We start from the raw sequence: 20,728 nt of genomic DNA on the forward strand, positions 1-20,728 counted from the left end.
AGGAAGGAAGGAAGGAAGGAAGGAAGGAAGGAAGGAAGGAAGGAAGGAAGGAAGGAAGGAAGGAAGGAAGGAAGGAAGGAAGGAAGGAAGGAAGGCCTATTTATTTATACCCAATCTGCAATACTGTATTTTTACCAGTCCTCAGAGCACTGTCTCTCTTCCTCCATTACCTCACTGGTCTTATGAAGAATCTTCTGACTTTTTTTTTTTTGAAAGATAGGCAGGGATTCACTGGCTGAACCCTATCCAGGTGTACAATGGCGCTTTCAAAGAACYGAAGTAGACAGGTGAGAAATGGCTTCTGGCAACGAAAGACTTTCCATGTATTTATCTGTTTTTATTCAGTCTGTTTACACTACAGCTCCCTGGCCTGCAGGAAGGTGTCAGATTTGCTGGGCTCTAACTCCTTAGGTCTTCTCTAGAGCCCTTCAAAAAACCTGCCTTCACAGCTGAAACCTCCCCAGACCTTCCCAAAGTTCATTTAACAAGGCACTAYAGACCAGGTAAGGACCAATTCATTTCCTCAGCTCCACTAAAGCTCCCAGGTGACAAACCCTGCTCTAGATGGTGGTCCTTGATGAGGTCTGGTATCCTACAACTCCACAATAGGATCCTCTATGGTGGAGAGCCCAAAAGATATCCCTGTGGAACTACAGAGGTGAGTGGCAGAGGCTGGTGAGAGCAGAGGGTAATCTGAGGTGTGTGGAAAGGAGCTCCTGGGCTCCTGCCCTGCCCTGCCCTGCAGGGTGGGCCCAAGGACTGTGCTCAGGGGCTGTGTCCCTCACCTGCCCATCGTGGATGACCGTGGCCCAGCCGTCTGCTCTGCTCAGCACAAACACCAGGCTCCCGGCTGCCASCTCCAGCCCTGCCGGCTCCTCGGGGCAGAAGCGGGACACGGTGCGGTGGTACCCAGACTCAGCATCCCTGTGGAGAGAGGAGGCTACTGCAGCAGCCTGGGCTGTGGGTGCTGATGGCTCTGAGCTACCACACTGCCCCAACCCTGACTGGCACGGGCTGTAAGCTGAGGATGTCAGGAAATCAGCGCTTCCATTGCTGCTCTTAGGTCCAACTGGGAACGAGAGGGGCTTGGAAAACACTGCTTGGCCCAATGCAGCTGCATTTTCACTGTGCTGATAAACACTGTCAGGGTCAAAACAATTATTCAACTCAGCCCTGAACTACTGCTGGTACAGTATCACCAAAACAAATTACCTTCTTGGGGTTTGAACAGGACAGGGGCTCAGGACAATAGGGYTGGTAGTGAGTATTTGGAATTGTCCTGGGAATTAAGATGGGACAGCTGAGCATTCTTKCCACAGATCTGGGCAGATCCCAYTCTCTCTGCTTCCATTCCMTAGCCATGGCATGATCCATGCCCRTCTCCCAAGACTATTGAATTAWGCMGTGCAAATTGCCCAGACTCTTGCARAGAGATGCCAGGMACCTGCAGTGTCCCTTGCAGCCACAGAAGCCTTTGTGTGTTTGTCATTCACTCCACCCCTGCTCAGAAGTGGGTGGATCCCTCGGATTCTTCACACAAAGACACCAGAGAACAAAAGACTTTCCAAACAGAAGTAGTGAGAGAAGGGTTAGAGCAGGGTGGGACTAAACACTCACCGAAGAGCATCGGTACTGGGTTCATAGAAGCCMTGTTTCTGTGGGAGAAACAACAGCAGCTATTTATAACAGGGCCTCCTACCGCAACATGCCACCTTATCTCCTGACTGTGCTATTTTTTCTTTACTCTTGACCCCATTTGTCACTCTGCACCACCCAGAAAGAAGTCTACTGCTCCACACCTTACCAGGATGTACCTTCTGTTTCTTCCCCTCCCTCTTTATCTCATCAGGAAGTAAAAAAATCTCTTCCCCCTCCCTCCTGGTTCCATGGAGCTCCCAGCTCAGTGAAAGACAGCTGTGCTCACACTGCCACATTCACTGAAGAGATGAGCAAAGACATGAAGCACAGCAAAGCACTTCTGTTTTGACATRATGAAGAATCAAAAATGCATATTTAAAGGACTAGAGATTCCCATCACTGAGTCCCTTCCAGGCAGTGCTGAGCCTGGCTCTGAACATCCCCACGGATCCAGGCTGATATTGCACTGTTTTTTTCAACAGTCTGTTCTTCCCTGGATGGTGTTTGGACCTGAGCCCCTTTCTGGAGCTCCATGACAGCTCCACTCCTCCTTTCACGTCTCTGTCCTGCTCACCTGAGGCCTGAGAGGCTCAAAGCCAATGTACTCATCATTGGGAATGATGGACGAGATCACCTGCCAGAGAAAAAAGCAATGAGTGCATCTAGGCTAAATGAAGAGACTCCCAAGCTTCATCCAAGATTATCTGCTCAGAACTGTTTCCTTCTGGCAYCTCAAGGCACAGTGCAGAGCTGTGCAGTGGGAGAGGCAGAGCTGGATTACCAAGACAGCTTCAACCATTTGTGTCCCAGWTTTTTAGCCTTTCCAAGATTTCTTYAGAAGTATGGAAATATATAACTTTCCCTTTCCTTTATTCATTTTGAAGCTCTCTGTCCTGACTGCACTGGTCACAGAAGGAGCCAGAGAAATTCTCTGCTACCKCCTGTTAGAGGATGTGACAAAGCATTTGTGCCCCATGTACCCACTGGGAACACAGGACTGAGCAGCAGCATGCTCAGAGAATGTGTTCCTCTTCAAAACATCATTGTTAGCAAAAGGACAGCCATGGGTTTCCAGAGTACCTGCTCGGCCCTTTCAACTTAAAAGTGACCAAGATTGGGAGGGTTTTTTCTTGCCAAAGTACATTTTTTGATAGAAGAGGTGGCAATTCTAACAAATTTTGGCTTCTGTGTCCCAGCTGCCTGRACTGGCTGCAAGCACTGACCATCCTGCTCTGGATCCCCCCATGGCACTGCTCTCAGGAGATGGCAGAAGTGGCATTTTTTACTGCTGCAGTAATTGACAATTACGTGCCTGTTACCTTGGGTTTGCCCAGGAAATCTTTTGAATCCAGCTCTTCAACTTCCTTCTTYCGTGGTCTGAATAGCTCCCCGAGAGGAACCAGCATGGGCTCTAAAAGCAGGCGGTCCTGGGATGGGGAAAGCAGGTAAGGGAAAAGCCATCAATTCMTACTGAATGAAACACCAGAGCGGTGGAAAGCAAATACAGCGTCCCTAGGTGTGCAAGAGCAGCTCCAGAAAGATACTGGGGGAAAAAGTAAAGCTGTGAACTCAACAAAGGCCATTYAGGTTCCACAAAAGCATAAGCAAATTGAGAGCTCAGCAGCCCCTCCTCAGTGWGGAGTCAAGGATTGACACTGTTGGCATGGGGTGGGTGGAAAGGTTTATTAAACAAATTTTCTAGACAGCTTTCCTATTTGACTTCAAATGTTTTCTCTGTTCAGCCACTGACTAGCGTGCTAATAGCAGCTATAAATAATACACTGATGTAAAGCACAAATGTGATGCCAGAAGAGATGATCAGATTAAAAACAAAGTATGAATATCTTATAAAGTATGAAACTCTTGTAAAGTTTGAAGGTAGCAAACTAATAAACACTCCAGGAAGAGAAAATCAGAGATCAGCAAATGTTTCCTGATCATAAAGGAGTCTAACAGGAAACTATTACTTACAAGCAGCCCTAGAAACACTTTCAACCCCTACTTAAGCTCCAAAAGTGATTGACAATAATATCTGAGCTGCCACCAATTGTTCCTGAGGCCAAAGGGACTCAAAAAAAGTCAGCCAGTGCCATGAAGAGGGAGACTCTCCAGACCTGCGCTTGTGGGGGTTCTGCACTTGAAACACTGCTCAAGGCAACTGGTTTTACAGGACAAGAACAAATAGAACTGAGCTCCCAAACACTAGAGACTGTGAAACAACRTCCCCAGCCTCAAGATTATCCCAAAATTCTCTACCATGGTGTCTCTGGGCAGAGAAGCACCCRAGGGTGATGGAGTTCCTCAGTTACCTGAAGCCCTGGTTTGGCAGAGCATCACGTGAGAATGGCTTAGGCTGTGTTAGCAGGTGAGCAAGCAGGTGGGTGAATGACAGGAACATGCAGGTGTGAGGGACACTCAAACACACAAGTGTCAGCAYACATTCCTAAACTGGAGCCCAATGCCCATGCCCAGGAACTCACAGAGCTGCCCTTACCTGCACCCGCTCAAGGGCCAGCTCCAGGACTGCTGATCTTCTCTCAGGTCTCCACACAACAGCCTTCTCCAGGGTGACTCTGGCCTCCTGCCACTGCTGCAGGTGGCACTGCACTGCTGCAGTGTTGTACAGCACCTGGAGAGGGCACAGGGAAGGGACTCGGAGGGCTAGCACCAAGACACACCCAACACATCCTACTGAACTCAGCCAAKGAACAGGGATCAGGCACTGAAATCCCACAAAAGCAGCAACAGGAGAGGTACTCTGGGCAGCACAGCTGGGAAAACTTCATTGTCAGAAAGGAAAAAGATAAAACTTGGGTGTGCTGGAGCTGCAGGTCAAGGTGAGAGACATGGGAACACAGGTGTAGACCCTGGTACCAGTGAGTTTAAATCTGATTCTTCCTGCATCTGAAAGGCCAGGAAGCTTTTCTTKGGTTTCCTTCTGCATGCAGCTAGGTAATGATTTTTATAATTCTGACTCCTGTCACTGCAAAATAACTTAACTGCAACTATTTCATGTTGTAGTGGGCTGTGAATGTGCAAATTGTCAACTGTAGCTTGTCACCCTTCAGCAGCAYGTCAGTGTGTTCCTGGGGAAGTGCAGGCTGTGGGAGTGTTACAGGGTGCTGGGGAGCTGTGGTCTATATTAAGAGTGGGACATCTCTCCCTGTCACTGAGCAGCACTGGGTGTGTGGGAAAGCTGCTGGACCACAGGCAGAGCGCTGTCAGACAGCTCCTTATCTCCTGTGATAGGGTTATCAGCTGGGACTTGAGGTGTGTGTCTGGCTGCACTCCCTGCTCACAACAGGGCTGTAGCTTACAGGATGCTTTTCTTTTACTCATTAATCATGGCAGAAGACTCTGGGGGTGTGGGGAATGGCAACCCTGAACTTGTACAGGAACTGCAGGGATGGTCCTTCTTAGAGGGGCAAGGCAGCAGTTCTCACTCACTGAGAAGTGTTACAAATGGCAAATATTTCTAGATTTTCAAACCATGCATGTATCTCTCAAGAGAAGATCAGCTGCAGCATGTGAGAGGCCCTGCATGGGGAAAGCTGATGGCACAATTCTGCTAGAGAAAGGTTTTTGTGCATTTTGAAAAATGAGCTCCAGGTAAGAAGATACAGTTGAACCAAGGTGCTGATCCCAAATCTGGAAGGCCAGCATGGTGCCAGCACATGTCCTGGTGATGCCTGGAGTGAGGGGYTGTGTGCTCACACAAGGAAGGGCACCAGGCTCCTTGGGACACTCCTGAGCCTTGCTGCTTCCCAAGAGAACCTAAGTGTGTGAGCTCAGAGTAGGCAGTGCTGTGGCACTGAAGCTGTTAAAACCAGGGAGGTTTGGGTAATACCACAGATGCCAACGWTAGTTTCCTCCTGCCAGGGATAAGGTGCATGAAAATTGCCTGAGATGCTTGACTGGAGTTACACAATGACTCCTCACTGTCACGGAAGTAAGGAGTTAAATCCTCTTTCCCGTATCTTCTTTTTAATCTGGGTGTGTGGACTCAGAGAAAACAAAATGAACCCTCACAGTAAAGGGGAGTTTCTAGGAATCTTTTACATTCCAAATGCTACACCAGTTTACAAACAGTTCAGATCTTGAGCTTCCTTGAACACAGAATGTGGCAGGCTGGCTCTGTGTGACAGTAAGAGGTGCAGAATKAAGACTTACAAAGGCAAACACAGCCTGAGTACAGGCTGTAAATTCAGGCACAGWGGGAATAGGAAGATCAGTTATTGCAGTTGGAAAGAGGCTTTCATGCACCTGAATTTCCTAAAGTCTGCATTATGGATCAGCTCTGTTCTCATCTGTCAAYGTAACAATCTCTTTCAGCTTTTAGAGCTGAGGAGTTCACTAAACTTTCATGTTATTTACGTGCATGTAAGTGTAAATATTATACAGAATGCCAGACTGGTCTGGGTTGGGAAGGACCTTAAAGTTCCCAGTTCCAACCCCTGCCATGGGCAGGGACACCTTCCACTATCCCAGGTTGTTCCAAGCCCTGTCCAGCMTGCCAGGGATCCAGGGGCAGCCACCACTTAGCCTACATTTAGAGAAGATAAAAACCCCTCAATATACAAATTCCTGGGCACCTGCTGTGAACAATTTTACTTTTCAAACTGCATCATTTGCTAAACTCTCCAGAGATTAGATTGTTTTATGACTTTTACTATTAAGTTACTTTTAAAAAAGTGCAAGCAGAATTTTTTTACAGTTCCAATGTACTTTCTTGAAAAAGTCTTGGGTCACTAATGCCTGCTACTGACCCCRTCAACAGTGGGGAAGGATTGCTGAGCCAAAATGACTCTTACCTCCCAGGCATAGAGGATGTGCCTCAACCCCAACTGCTTGTAGTCTATGAAGGGATTTTGTCTTAGGTGACTGAAGGCCATGTGATAGTCAGAGAGAGCTTCTTCGTACCTGAAATGCAGAGGTGAGATAAGAAACTGACACTAAAGAAACTAGAGACTTTTTTTAAGAAGTTCGAAAATCATGCTAGCAAATAAAATGTCTTCTGCTCTGCAGCCTGTGTGAGGAGAGCTCCTCCAGAGATGTGCCATCTTTGTAAAGAATGATTATCCACTGCTGGGAGCTTCTTGCCTGTCCCAGCATGTCTCGGGAGGACCAAGGGCTCGGAACACAGCTGACGGAGAGCAGGAAAGGTACACACATGGTCAGAGAACCAAAACTTGGAAATTCAAAATTCAGAACCTCAAAATTTAGAAATTTATAGACTCTCTGAGGATAAAAAGGGAATTAGTCTGAATTTACACCGGCTATGCAACTGAAATAAAAGCAGGTGATGAAAGGAAGGGTCTGGGAGGGGCTGTGCAGTGGGCACCTGACCAAGAGCAGGTCCCGGGTGGGTGTGGGTGGGTGAGAGCAGCTTCTGACAAGGGAATGAGCCCCAAGGTGCTGGGAGCCATCAGCTCTTCAGGCAGGAGGCAGCCCCCAGCCGTGTTACCCCTGCTGTGGGTGTGCTTGGGGTGTAGTTCTCTGCTTCTGCTGACTGTGGAGCAGCTCCAGGGAGCCCTGCCTGTGGCTCCACCAGCCCTGGGCACAGCCCCTCCACTTGAGAAGCCAGAACCACTCATTTTAACTCCCTCCCAGAAATAAAGACAGGCATTTTGTGGAAATTAAAGTCTGGGGGAATATGGGGGAAACAACAGAAAAAAAAAAAAAAAAAAAAAAAAAAAAAAAACCCCCAAAAAAAAAAAAACTGAACTCAAAGGTAAGACAAGATCTGCATAATACTTCACCCACCTCCCTGAGGAGGATGGCACTGTGATTTAATTGTGGAAACAATGAGTAATAGATCCCATGACACTTCTGGAGCAATCTCACAATGTCATCAATGAGACTGAGATCAAGCCCCCGAAATCTGCAGCAGAGTGGGCAGCCTGCATTTTTAGGAAGGCCAGACTCATGTGTGTCATGTGAAGACACACCATGAACCTTAATTATAATTTTTTAATTCCCAAAGAAAATCTGGATGGCAACATAGCATTGTGGCAGCACTGCATGCCGGAKTCTCTGTGTGTATGGGACAGCAATGTCATGTGTCAGCCACCCCTGGGGCCCCAGAGCTGTGCTGCTCTTACCAGAGATAAGACTTGCTGACAGGGTTTCCAAAGCAGACCCTGTGAACCCTGCAAGAGTGCTGGAAGAAGTGAATTTTGGAATCAAAGAATCATTTACGCTTAGGAATAAAGCATGACTGAAGGAGAGAACCAAAGACTGCACTGGCTGTGCACCTCACTCACATTTCCAGCTGCAGGTGGACAAACCCTCTCTGGAAGTAGCCCACAGCCAGGGAGTTATCCTTCGCAATGGTTTTGTCAAATGCCTGAGGAGAAAAACAAAGGCACRTCCCAGGGATCATTTGGGATCTGTCCCGTTGGTGCCTGGGCACATGCATTCACCAGCCATGTCCCAGCTGCCCTCACAGAGGCAGTGCCTGGGCTCCTGCCCAGCTCTGAGGGGYCAGACACAGCTCCTGGTCATTGTTCAGGTCTTGTCTCTGTGTGAGCTGACTTTCAGATTTTTACCCCTCTTTGCCACAATGGACTGGACATACATGAGCTGCATTGGCCATCTGGCTTCTGAAAATGGGGAAAATGTGCAGTTTGGTGCAGAGTTTGCCAAATAGCAAGAGCAGCCAGACCAGCTGAGGGGAGGAGTAATGAAAGGATGRGAGGCAGAAAGCTGCAGGGCTTCCCACAATGGACCCTAAGTCAGTACCTCGGAYTCAGCATCACAGCTGACTACAGGTGAGTGCTTGCAGAGCTGGCAGCAGCTCRTGGTTCAGAGTGACTGTGCTGGGAGAGCCAAGTGTCCTCCTGAGACGGGAGGAGGGCTGTGCTCCACCCTTATCACTGCAGACACCACACAGAGATACAGAGATAACAGCTCCTGAAAGCCCAGACTTCCCTGGCTCTGCCTGCAAAGGGACAGCACTGCAGGGGGAAGATGTCTGTGATCCTGCACACACCGTGCTGGAACCGCCGGCCTTACTGGGCCGTAAATGAAATAACAACCAACCAGCTGTTGGTCTACACGGAAATAAATCTGAGCATTTTCCCAGTCACTACCCCTTGGCTGGGGTTGAGAAGTCTCTGCTGGGCACCACTGCCATGTGCTCACTCTGTCCCAAATAGCCACAGCCCTGCCCAGGGCTCCACAGCTCTGCCCCAGCCCCTCCAGCACAGCCTCAGCTCTTCTTTGAGCTTAGGGAAAGGTTGATCTGCATCACCTCACCAAGACAGATAATGGATGTGCAGATACACCAGGTGCTGCCACAAAAAGGCTTTTCCTCAGGGCACCTCCACTCCCTTCCACAGGGCAGTGGTTTTCYAGCACAGCAGCTTTGTTCTGGCAGTTTCAGCCGTCAAGCAGTATATTTGTGCTTTCAAAATACACCCATCTCATGTCTAAATCAATGCCTACAGAACAGTTATTGGACAACCTTCTTCCTGCTTCGATTTAAAGCTACAATACATTTTTAATTTATTGTGCATGTCCAGGGGGTTGAGGTTCTTCACTTCAAATCAGGCAAGCCTGAGCTTCAGAGGTGTAGTTTACACATGATAATAAGCTAAGTTCATCTAAAGAACACGATTTTAATTGATTCAGATTAAGCAAAACTTACATTGCTAGATGCAGTTTCCAGTATCTAATCTAAATATTCTCTCTCACTATTATTTTGTTTCAAAACAATTCTGCAACACCTTGAAGTTTCCTACTTATCTGAGTTTTCATTGTATTAATAGAACCATAGAATCACAGAATCACTGAGGTTGGAAAAAGCCTCAGAGATTGAGTCCAACTGTTAGCCAGCACCACTACACCACTACACTACACGTTCTCTACTGCTACATCCACCTTTTTAACTTCAACTTTTTACTTTACGGTTTTTCACTCTGCTAAATCTTTTCCTTAAACCATTCTACCTCCAACATCCCYGCTTGCATTCCCGGTGGACACCCAGGACACAAAACGCTGGATTTAAAATTCTAGTTTCAGCATCATTTCTTCAGAGCCGGGCACGGGGGAGGCGAACCGCCCATGTCGGGGACCCCCCCGCTCCCTCGGTGTTCCCCCGGTGTTCCCCCGGTGTTCCCCCGGTGTTCCCCCGGTGCTCCCCCGGTGCTCCCCCGGTGTTCCCCCGGTGCTCCCCTCGGTGCTCCCCCGGTGCTCCCCCGGTGCTCCCCCGGTGCTCCCCGCCCCGCTCACCCTCAGGGCCGCCTCGGGCCGCCCGGCCAGCAGCTGCACGCAGCCCATGTTGAAGCAGATCCTGGCCGGGGGCTCCGCGATGCCGCCGAAGGTCTCCAGGGCAGCGTCCCAGTGCCCGCGGTCCGCCGCCCKCACGGCTTCGTGCCAGCGCCGCACCAGCTCCCGGTACGCCATGGCCGGGGCTGCGGCTACGGGGCTGCGGACACCGGAGCGGCTCCTGCGGCCCGGCCGCGCCTCACCTGCACCTCACCTGGCGGGGCGGGGAGCGCGGTCTCCTCTGTCCGCTCCGCTCCTCCCCTGGGCGGCGGGAGGAGACACAGAGCCGGGAGGGGACACAGACCCGGGGAGGAGATACAGACCCGGGAGGGGGACACGGACCCCGGGAGGGGCGCGGAGGGGGACAGGGACCCCGGGAAGCGACACGGACCCCGGGAGGGGACACAGACCCCGGGAAGCGACACGGACCCCGGGAGGGGACACAGACCCCGGGTTGCGCCAGGGGACGCAGGAAGGGGAAGGAGTGGGACACGCATCCCGTGAGGAGACCCGGACCCCGGAAGGGGACACGGAGCCCGGGAGGGGGCGGAGAGGGGGACACGGAGCCCGGGAGGGAGCATGGCCGCGGGAAGGGGAGCGGGAAGTGGGACGTGCATCACACGGACCCCGCGGCGGGACCCGGGGGGACACACCTGAGCGGGCACCAGGGGGGTCTGAGGGCACCAGAGGGCACCTGACCAGTCGCCAGAAGGGAGCCCGCGGCCGGCGCTGACGCAGCCAAAATGCCGCTTTGGGAGCTTCTTTGAGTAAAATACTTAATGTGAATTTAATATGAATAACAGAGCAAATAGTCTTAGGGCCATGCAGGGTGCGCGTTAACTACAGTTAGTGCGCGTTAACTACAGTAAGTACGGTAGGCGTAGTGCCGCCGTGCTCTGGTCAATACGGTTGAGCCCCGCCCYCCGGCCTCACGCGCTGCCGCGGGCGGCATCGCCCCCTGTCGGCTCTGTGCSTCGGTGCCCCCAACAGGAGACCGATGGGGGCGCGGCGCTGTGCACGAGACGTTCCGGCGCCGCTCGGGTTTGCCGCGGGGAAGGTTTTGAGGGACGGACCGCGCCTCAGGGCGCTTCCGGTCGGTGCCAGGTGAGTCCCGGAGGCGGCTCCGAGCGGGCCCGGGCGGGGCCGGGGACGGCACCCGGCAAGAGGAACCCGGGAAACCGGCCCCATGTGMAGGAGCCGGGACCGGCGCAGCGGACGTTGAGCCTTGGACGCCGAGAGGAGCGGCGAGCGGGCGGGGACGGCGGGGCCGCTCCGGGTGTACGCACCACGCGCCGAAATAAAGCCACGAAGCGTCTCGGGGCCTACSGGCTCCGGCGCGGGGAGGCTCCGGCGGCCGTGTCGGTGCGGCGGAGCGGGCTGGGCAAAGAGCCCGTGCGTGCGGGGAGCAGGGTGGAGAGAGCAGGGTCATAATTACAGGTGATGGCACACCTTCCAACTCCGCAGAGTGGCGGGACGGAATTACAGGAGTTACACGTGCTTGAGCGAGTTAATTACAATTTAACAAACCAAAGAAATCMGTGGTAGTCCTGCACCAGACAGCGGTGGAAGTGGTAGGTTTCAGCTTTGGGCTCCTTGCCACTGATTTTAAATGTGGAGAATGTGAAAGAAGAGTTTGGATTAGAAGTGCCACAACTTTTGTCCGTGCATAGAAAGGTAAATGTGTTTTAGGAAAATAAAGGTAGTTTGCTAAAGTGATGTCAGCGGGAGTGGAATAAAATAAGTATGTAAAAATCTTCATATAATTAGGTACTGCAGATACAAYGAGCGTAGAGTTTAAAGGCTAAACCACATGCACTTGGAAAAGAGATCCCCTCAGTGGGGCTCCTTCCTGAGAAAGGATTTGAGCATCTGGCTAAGTCTACTGATGAATGCTGGATGAAACCTGGATTTGTGAGGAACTGAACTCTAGTGCAACCTGATAAGTTAGTTAAAATAGGTGGTATTGCGATACAAAGTTTAAGAATGACCTTAGGACAACTCCTGCCTCAGTTGTTAAATGGAAGCCATAGATGAGTGAGAGTCAGCTTCCTACCTTCTTGTTCAATCAGTGACTGAGCCCAAAGCAGGTTTGTAACCTTTGCTGTTCAAGGTCCCTGCTGATGCAGAGGGGAGATGGGCAGTGACAAAGTGTTGCAACAGTGGCCTGGCCTGACCTGTTTTGTTGGGTCATTCCAAATGGCAGGAGGATCTTGATACYATGTGAAATCTGGAGCTCACAACAGCTTTCCACGAAAATGACTAATGGGAGTTAAAGGGAGACTAGCAGGACACAGGTGCATCAGTGACACAACATGAACTTCACTGGTGGGGGAAGAGTTGATTGCTCGTGTGGTTTTTAGTTTTTCTAAAGAAATCAAGCTGTAGTGATCATGTGTGTGCATGTGGTTAGAACRGGTTACCAGAGCATCTCTGGTTACAGGATCTCATGAGATATAAAAATACTGGGGGTTTAAGAGCAGGCCACAAAAATGCTCCATTCTGGAAAACAAGCCCTGAATAAATTGTTTGTTTAGGTACATTCAAGAGAAGAGAGTTCAGGAGTGACTCAGCCACTCTGGAAATCCATGCCTGTGGGCAGTTATCCCATGCCTATGGGAAGATCTYGTCAGCCTTTCCAACAACAGCATAACAGGATCTGGTAACTGAGAGAGCTGCACAAATTTTTCTGAATGTGATCCAATTTCCTAGCAGTGATGGTGGTTAGTTACAGGAATAGTTCAGGAAGAGGGAAAGGCTTGTCAGTGTTTGGAGCTCCTCAGCCAAATGATCACAGTGTTGAAGGTGTGTTASAGCAGAGTCCTGGGCAGGTTGCTGGGGCTAGACTGGGCCAGGGCTTTGGGGAATGGGGAGATTGTCACTGAGGCACCTTCTGARCTGCAGAAACTGCAGGGGGTTCATTTAACATTGCTGAAAGGCTGGTGTCTAAAGACAGGTTTAAGARATCTTAYGCTTTTCGATGAAGCTCTGCTTCARTGGGGAACTCCATAGGTTGTTCTGCCAGAAGAAAGTTAGATTAAGGGGATGTGTGTGTTTCTCCACTGTTTAAATATCAGAGTTTGGCCACAAAGAGCAGGCATTGAGGTGGGCAAAGAGTTGTGTTACACTAGTGCAGGGAATCCCTGCCCACATTTACTCTTCCCCATAGTTTTGCAGTTGATCCAGACAGGAGTTCGCAGCAAAGGCTTCTTTGTTAAGGTGCMATGAGAGCTTTTGGGCCTCATTAAAAGCAGTTTTCCTGCTGGAACTGTCTCTGTCATTGTTGACCTCATCAGATTCTTRTAAAGGGATTTTGGGGTGTTTGTCTCAATCACAGAATAATTTGGGTTGGAAGGTTACTTTAAAACCCATCCATTCCAACCCTCTGCAGTAAGCAGGGACATCTGCAACTGGGTCAGACTCCATGTATTGTTTCAGCAGGATGAGGGTCCTTTCAGGGTAGGAGGATTTATAAAAGGGTTAACCAAAGGATTTACTRAACTCACTCTGAAATTATTACTTTTTCGTTAAAATAGCAAATCTCTCTGTGCTCCCATGAGCAGTGAAACTGTCTCTTGCACAGCGCCGTGTGTTTTGGTGTAGATCAAGAGTTCTCTGCCTTCCTGGTTTTACATGGAAACAGACACTTGCCCATGGCTGGGGGACAGCCTTTGGCACAACCATCACTGCTAGCCATCACTTCTCATTCCATGTGTTTTCTCACAGTATGTGCAAGCAATAGGGCAGGAGAAATCAATTTTAACATTTGGAGCAGAACCAGGAAAATGCATCTTCTGTAAAGTAAACRCACCATCAGAAAAACTCTCTCTGGAGTTTCCAAGGCAACAGTGCTGCCTGGTAGAAATCCTGACACTCACCTGCCCAGAGCTTTGGTGGTGGTTACAGTTCAGCAGTGGCAGAAAACTCATCTCTTTGTTGGGGCAGTCGAGAGTGCTGCTCACACAAAGCCCCATCAGGTCAAGGTGCAGTGCTCAGAGCATGTGCAGATACTCAGGAGGACTAAACTGAACACTTCAGCTTGCTCCTTTCATGGCAAACAGGAATTGGCAAAGCTGGAACCAGTGTAATTTCTGTGACTTTCCTCCATTTTGGAGAAGCTGAGAGGAGGCAGGGAGTGCTCSCTGTGTTCTGAATTCTCTGCTTTGTTTGGGTGCAGAGGGATCCTCGTGCAGAGGTAGATGCCAGACTTCACAGAGACTCAGGTCTGTGCATTTATATCAATTTATGCTCCTGTGAGCAAATAAWTTACCCAAATGTGCATTAAATAACTTTAATGCTAATGTGTTAAGTGATGTAACCTGGGAGGAGAGGGAATGACACAGGGCACCTCTATGCTAATGACATTTTATTGGAATTAAGAATTTTCTTCTGAACCAAATTTTAGTAATTTAATTCAAAAGCTAATTATTGCATCTGTGTAATACGTTTTTAAATAAAAATTTTTTTTGTAGCTCTCTGAGGATTCTTGGTGCTCTGACAGCCTCCTCAAGCAGCTCTCTTGGTAACTAGGGGTGCTGGAAGGAGGGCTGGTCTCAGAGGAAGTGAGGAACAAATATACAAACAGAAACAGGACATGTTCTAAAGGCTGAATATCCTGCAGGTTCACACATTTATCTTTTAATTGAATGTGTAATAAATCAATACAGTGTTGGAGGAACTGGTAGACGTCAGTGATAAAATTCTGAAACAATCTTGCAGAAAAATGAAAGGGGGATATGTATATGTGGGATATCAGAAGTCTGAAAAGCTGTTTTCCCAGAGGATAAAAAATTTCCTTCATTCAGAATATGTGTAGAGGCTTGCTGTTGCAATGTGACCAAATGGCATTAACTTGGGCCTGGAAGGTGAGAGTTTCATCCAGTTTCCCAGCTGTTCTAACTGCCTGCTGGGAGACCTGGGGCAAACACTCCTGTATGGACAGCAGGTAAAAATCAGGCAATAAACCCTGCTTATGTCATTAACAACTTCTTTAGGCTCAGCTTTGCCTCTTGATTGGGCTGTTGCTCTGGGCAAAGCCCTTGGTGCTGGCTCTAAGAAGGAATAAACCTGTTAGAGAGTTGAGGCAATTGTCAAAGACAATTCTGTACCAGAAAAAGATATTTCTGTGGCAGAAACAAAAATCCTATGTTGCTAATTCTTACAGAATAATCCTTGCAGTTTCTTCTGCATGGAATAGGTGGGCAGGGAAGGTAAAGATAGATGAAGTGTTTTGGAATCCAGTCAGACCAGGAGCAGTTAAAAATCCTTCAACTTCTTGTCTGATCACTTGTAAAACATGAGAGTTATGTGCCTTTTCTGACCAGTATCCTATAGACATGGTTGTATATTTCTTGTACTTACCACACTGTGAATCATGAAGAAGGAATTTGCTAATAAAGAAAAAGTACATATAAATAATGAAAGAGTTAAGCAAAGGGAAAAAAAAATCTAATTTATGTTGTAAAAACAGTTGAACAGTAACAATACTGAAACCTATTTAAAATTGATATATCAGGAGCAGTTCCAGTTGGTGCTGTGCTCTGGAACTGCTGTTCCTGCAGGCCTTACCTGCCTCTGCTCATTGTGGTAGTGACTGACATAAAAACAACGCTTCAAAGCCTCTTTTTTTTTTGTCACAATACAGTAGCCAAATTCTCTTCCCAGTGCTTCTCTTCCCAGTCCATCTCTGAGTCTGGGAGAGCAAAGCTGTAGATGTGTCTGTACAGCTCTGACTCGTGCAGGTTGCTGAGCTGGGCATTGCTGGGATCCTTTTCATACATTACTGAGCCAGAGCAGAGAGACTCGAATTCATTTTTACATGGATTTCATGCATTTAAATAATTTCCTYTTTATTACATCTCCATCTCTGGCAAGGATATAGTCACACTTCATGTTAAGTCTAAATGTGTGGCTTCTGTCATTTTAGACTCTTGATTAAGTGTAATACTTTTTACTGCTCATTCCATGGCTAGTGATACCCACAGAATGTGATTTATTCTTGGTTGTTGTTCATTTTGCCTTCAAAAGCTGAGTACCTTAAAAGAGGTTACCCTTACAGCTCTACACACAACTGTGGTTCACTTACTCATTTCAGAGGTTTGTTTGCTCTTGCATTTTTCCACAGTTTTGTCTGCTGAATAGGATGCAGCTCTGGTTCAAAAGAGACATTCGGATATTTTTTTTTATTTTATACCAATTCACTGAGCCTTGTCTAGGTTACATGTTCATGAAAGAAAAGTCTCTTTTTCAAAACAGCCAGGACACTGCCTGTCCGCTGCTGATCTCTGTAATGTCAAACTCTGCCTGAACCTCCTCAAGGAATAAACTGTTACATCAGGAGAGAGTTGGCTGGAATGTGGCAGTGCTGTGAGGAATGTCTGAACATATCAGAGAGTGCACAGCACTGCTTGGGAAATCCTGGCTCTATCAAACTGCTCTATGTGGGTTTCTTGGSTTATGCAATTGCCTGTACATTTTTGGAAAATATTCSTTGGCRACTAAAATCTTCTGCTGTTAGAAGYWKAAAGGAAATGAGTTTGGCTGTTTGAGAAGGGCAGTGCAGTTGTGCTATACAGGCTCAAGCTGCAGTTTCACTGGAGCAGGGCAGGTTTTTGTTACCTGTACAGCTGAGGGTGCTGTTGTCTGGGGCTGGTTGTGAGCAGTGGTGGGCCATTCCACACATGGAGTGKAGCTTTTCTGGAGGTGCTGTGCTTGTTGAAGTGGATAACATGTGTGGGTCAGGATGCTGGYTCCCTCGATGGTTCATCACATTGGTTTGGTGTTCGTAGTCTTTGGTGACCCAGATAGACTCACAGGATCYCCTGAGCTGGAAGGGGCCCACAATRGTCATTGAGTCCAACTCCTGGCCCTGCACAAGCTCCCCAACAGTCCCACCCTGTGCATCTCTGAGAGCATTGTCTAAATGYTCCTGGAGCTCTGGCAGCCTYRGGGCCAGAACTATTCCCTCGGGAGCTTGGGCAGTGCSCAGCACTCTTTGGGRGAAGAACCTTTCCTGATACTCAACCTCCAACTGCCCTGACACAGCTCCAGCCATTCCCTCGGGTCCTGTCCCTGCTCAYAGAGAGCAGAGGTCAAAGCCATCCCTCTGCTACTCCTCGGGAGGAGCTGCAGGTTTCTCTGAGGTCTCCCCTCAKAGCACCTCATGATCTTAACATTACAGTCAAGTTGCTTAGCAAGAAGTAAAGAAGTTGACAAGTATGTGAGATGGGTTTAAGGAAGAATTTGATGCCCACCAACCTCTTTCCAGGCTTGCACTGTCCSGTGTATTTGCTGGGGGCTGTGGGGCTGAGGTGTTGTGTTACCAGGTRTACAAGTGCTCACAGACCTGTTTGCTTCCTTGCAGCTCCGTGGTGGCAGTGGGACCCCCCCAGACATTGCCCAGCTGCTGACGCCTTCACTGTCCTCCCTTGGGGTGAGTTTGCCAGGTCTGTTCAGAGGCTTCTGRCACACATCTGGCAGGATGGGGGCAATGCAGCTTCAGGAACTTCTGCCCCTTTCCATTCTGTCTTGTAGGAGCCTGGGAAAGGATCATTTGTACTTTCTGCTCCCAGCTGGGGTGTTAGGGGACACCTGAGTGGGATACTTTGGTGCGGGACAGAGGGGAGGTAGGGGACAGGGTAGAGGGAGGGGACAGGAGCTGCACAGGCTGCTGTCACTGTTCTGAGCCTACACTGAGCAGCTGTGCTCTCATGGCATAGCTATGGGTGCATCTTTAAGGGGAAGCAACAGACCTATTGTAAAAATGTGATGCCAAGATTATTAAAATGAATTTGTATTCTGAGGATCAGCGTGAGATTTGTTTCTCAAAGTAATAAGAACTTTGGTTTGCATGATGGTTTATTAGTTTACTAGGTGGGTGAAAGCAAATTGGGCAATAAACCATGTGTCTGTTGTATGAACTTGTACCGAGTCCTGTTTCATCACTGYAGCTTGTGTGGCCACTCTTGGGTGCAGACAGCCTTCAAATAGGCAGTACTTTATGGTATAGCAGTGTATTAAGGAATATATTAAAGCAGATTAAATTTTGATTTGTGAATTTTGTTGATGATATTCACTTATTTTTGTAAAGTTTGATTTAACTACATTGTATATTGAAAATTTACCCAGCGATTCCTTACAGATTGTGTAAAACTCAATCTCTCTTAAAAAGTTTTACTGGGTTAACTGTCGTCTGACTCAATATCCTTTCTTCTCTTGGAATGGGAGAACTATGAATTTTCCCATTGTTCTGTATAGTCCTGCTGCCTACTGAGATGTTTACCAACGAGGGCTTGCATAGTGTAGGGCAATATAAAATGTCTGTGCAGGAGCAGTCACCAGTTAGTGTATATCGTCTTCTTTCCCCTTTGCAAGTGGAGACAAAGCTTGGGTTTTCATGAGAAATTTCTGGAAAAGCTCTTTTTGGATTTTTCTGGTRTCCCTGTGTGTGTGAAATGCAGCTGCAGCCTCGTTAGAGGGCACTCTGGAATCACCCACGGGAGCCGTGTGGCTGCATTCCCCACCCGCTCTGCAGAGAAAATCCTCATGCAAATGTCCTTTGCCCCAGAGCAGAAGGTGGGAATGTGGAGCTGGATTACCCTGGGTACTGATGATCCAAGGCAAGACTGCCTGTGCTGTGAGCTGATTTCATGCTTTTGCTCTGCAAGGAACATAGCAACACTTTAATAGAGAATTCACTGCTGTTTTCCAAATGTGWTTAGTAAGTTGGAATAACTTGCTTTTCTTGTGGCCTTTACCCGATAAAACTCCCTGATCCTAAATATTTTGGATTTTTTTGGTTGCTGTTATCTTTAAAAAGGTAAATCCTTGATAAAAAAATAAGTTGCTCCAGAAACTCTTGGGATTTTGTACCAGTCCTTCCACCATTTCCTCTGTGCCTTTGACAAATAGCTTGTTGTGTCTCCTTTCACTTTCCTTGTGTCAAAAAGAGGATAATGATTTTTACCTTGGGAGAATTAATCAATGTATATAAATGTGCTTTAAAATCTGAAGTGGTTTAGATTTTTTAAAAAAATATAATTAAAATATTGAACAAAGCAGAGTCAGAGAAGTCAAATTTAAGATGGTGATTATTGTTCAACTGCTTTGGTGGTGCTTCTGTTCTGGCAAGATTATAGAGCTAGATCATTTGCATTACTTTTGATTTCCCGATGTTTTTAGTTTTTTGCCCAAGGAACAGCATTCTTTATAYGCAAGAGTCAGATTGTCTGTAAACACAAACACAATCTCACATTTGTCCAAGCATACCTTGTTTTTCTTTTACAAAACCATTCCAAACCGGTGGGACCCAGAATGTTTTCTGAGCAATTAGCACTGACTCATCCCCACCCTGGGGAGCCTTGGCAAAACCCAGGGCATATTTCCTAGGCTGGAGCCATCCCTGCAGGGCATGAACCTCACCTTTAAGGTATGGCTTTACTCAGCGTCTAAATTCCCCATGCTGTGGGAGCAGTGCTGGTTCTGTGTCACCACTCCTTGGGGTGTTGCTGTGCCTCTCCAAGAAGAGAGGAGGCATGGCATGGAGGGTGATGTGACAGGTCACAGAGTAGGGCAGCTATGAGCAGAACCAGCTGTCCACTGACTGACCAGCTCCTGGCTGGGAAGCCTTCCRGACTGCCATGTGTGTCTTGCCAGGAAGCTTCATTTGAGGTGCAGATTTGTCTGTGGGGTAAAGACAGTAAATTTTGACAACAGGAGGGGTTATCAAAGAGGGCTCTGTGCTACAGTCCAAAGAGAACGCTTTCCTTGGAGTCCTGCATCACTGTGTAAGGGCTTCCMTGAACTCTGTTGATCACTAGGCTTCATTCTCCACAATCAAAAGCAAAATAATAAGAAAAAGTACTGGTCAGACCTTTTTTCTCTCCTGTTTTTTTTAATCTCCTCTTGCACTTTCCCTTTCTGCCCCACCAGAACTTTCTGTCCCCTTGTTAGCTTTTTGGCAAAGAGGGGTTGCCTGGAGTAGAAAAAAAAATCGAGCTGTTCCTGCTCCAGGGTTTTTCAACATCCCTGCCAGTGGGAGAGCACAGGAGGAGGCAGCAGAAGCTGAGCTGAGCCGTGGTGCCACGTGGGTGGCTGCAGATGTGCGGGAAGCAGCGCTGTGGGCAGATCCTGCAGCCTGTGAGGCAGCTGATGGCACCAGGTGAACAGTCCCTAGAGTCAGGTCTGGGCAGGGGATCCTGGCAAACCAGCCTCAGCACAAAGGCTRGCATTCGTACACTTGCTAGCTCCCACTGCTCTGCTGGGAGGGTGGCAGCAGCTTCTCTGGGCAAAGGGAGTGGTATGCGGAGAGACAGCAGCCCAGATCTGATCTGGGGTTGATGTGTGGCCCCTGGATTCTTTCAGGGAGTTGGGAATACAGCAGCAGACAAGGCAGGCTGGGATGGCTTCCCARTGACTGTATCAGCTGGAATTTCTGAGGAACCTTTTATTTGTCTGCCTGGCAGATGGATTTTAATGTGGAATGGAATACTCAAAGACTCCTCTAGTGGAGATAAAAACAGTTGCTTAAAAACAGAGCTTAAGCATTTCATCTGTGGGTCTGGGCATTGTGGTTTTTAGTGGTTTTTTAAAGTGTTTCTTGTACTCTTGTGATTTCTGTAAGTGACATTAGGATTGACAACCGTGAATGTCAGAGGCTTCAGCCAGGATCTTCACCCTGTTAGTGTTATTCTCCATCTCCTACCCAGATGTCTCGTGTTTTACCACAGTTTGGGTTTTCTAAAAACTTATGGTAATCCAGGAGCCAAGGACATTACAGAACATACTTGAGAGGAGCTCCAGCCTGCTTGCATGAAACACTTCCTTC

The 20,728-nt window shown here is 48.2% G+C and overlaps 2 protein-coding genes across 5 annotated transcripts in view; one reads left to right on the forward strand and one right to left on the reverse strand.

Annotated features, from left to right (window-relative positions):
• NOXA1 (NADPH oxidase activator 1) overlaps positions 1-10,325 on the reverse strand; it is a 16,621-nt gene extending 6,296 nt beyond the window's left edge. For 3 of the 4 annotated variants that reach the window (XM_057379821.1, XM_057379820.1, XM_057379819.1), the window contains exons 1-8: positions 9,871-10,324; positions 7,902-7,984; positions 6,450-6,558; positions 4,133-4,267; positions 2,958-3,065; positions 2,213-2,272; positions 1,618-1,655; positions 786-924 (exon numbers count right to left, since the gene is read on the reverse strand). In XM_057379821.1, coding sequence (XP_057235804.1) covers positions 786-924; positions 1,618-1,655; positions 2,213-2,272; positions 2,958-3,065; positions 4,133-4,267; positions 6,450-6,558; positions 7,902-7,984; positions 9,871-10,044 — 846 coding nt within the window. In that variant the 5' untranslated portion in view covers positions 10,045-10,324. Of the gene's footprint in view, positions 1-785; positions 925-1,617; positions 1,656-2,212; positions 2,273-2,957; positions 3,066-4,132; positions 4,268-6,449; positions 6,559-7,901; positions 7,985-9,870 lie in introns of all 4 variants that reach the window. The other variant, XM_057379822.1, reaches the window with a different exon arrangement.
• Positions 10,043-20,728, forward strand: part of LOC130581592 (translation initiation factor IF-2-like) — a 37,938-nt gene continuing 27,252 nt past the window's right edge. Inside the window, exons 1-3 of the mRNA XM_057379782.1 lie at positions 10,043-10,140; positions 10,773-11,184; positions 17,267-17,335. Coding sequence (XP_057235765.1) covers positions 10,043-10,140; positions 10,773-11,184; positions 17,267-17,335 — 579 coding nt within the window. The remainder of the gene's footprint in view (positions 10,141-10,772; positions 11,185-17,266; positions 17,336-20,728) is intronic.

This window comes from Malurus melanocephalus, unplaced genomic scaffold, assembly GCF_030028575.1.
Source record: "Malurus melanocephalus ecotype Western Australia unplaced genomic scaffold, MMel_1.1 scaffold_424, whole genome shotgun sequence".
Classification (NCBI taxonomy): Eukaryota; Metazoa; Chordata; class Aves; order Passeriformes; family Maluridae; genus Malurus; species Malurus melanocephalus.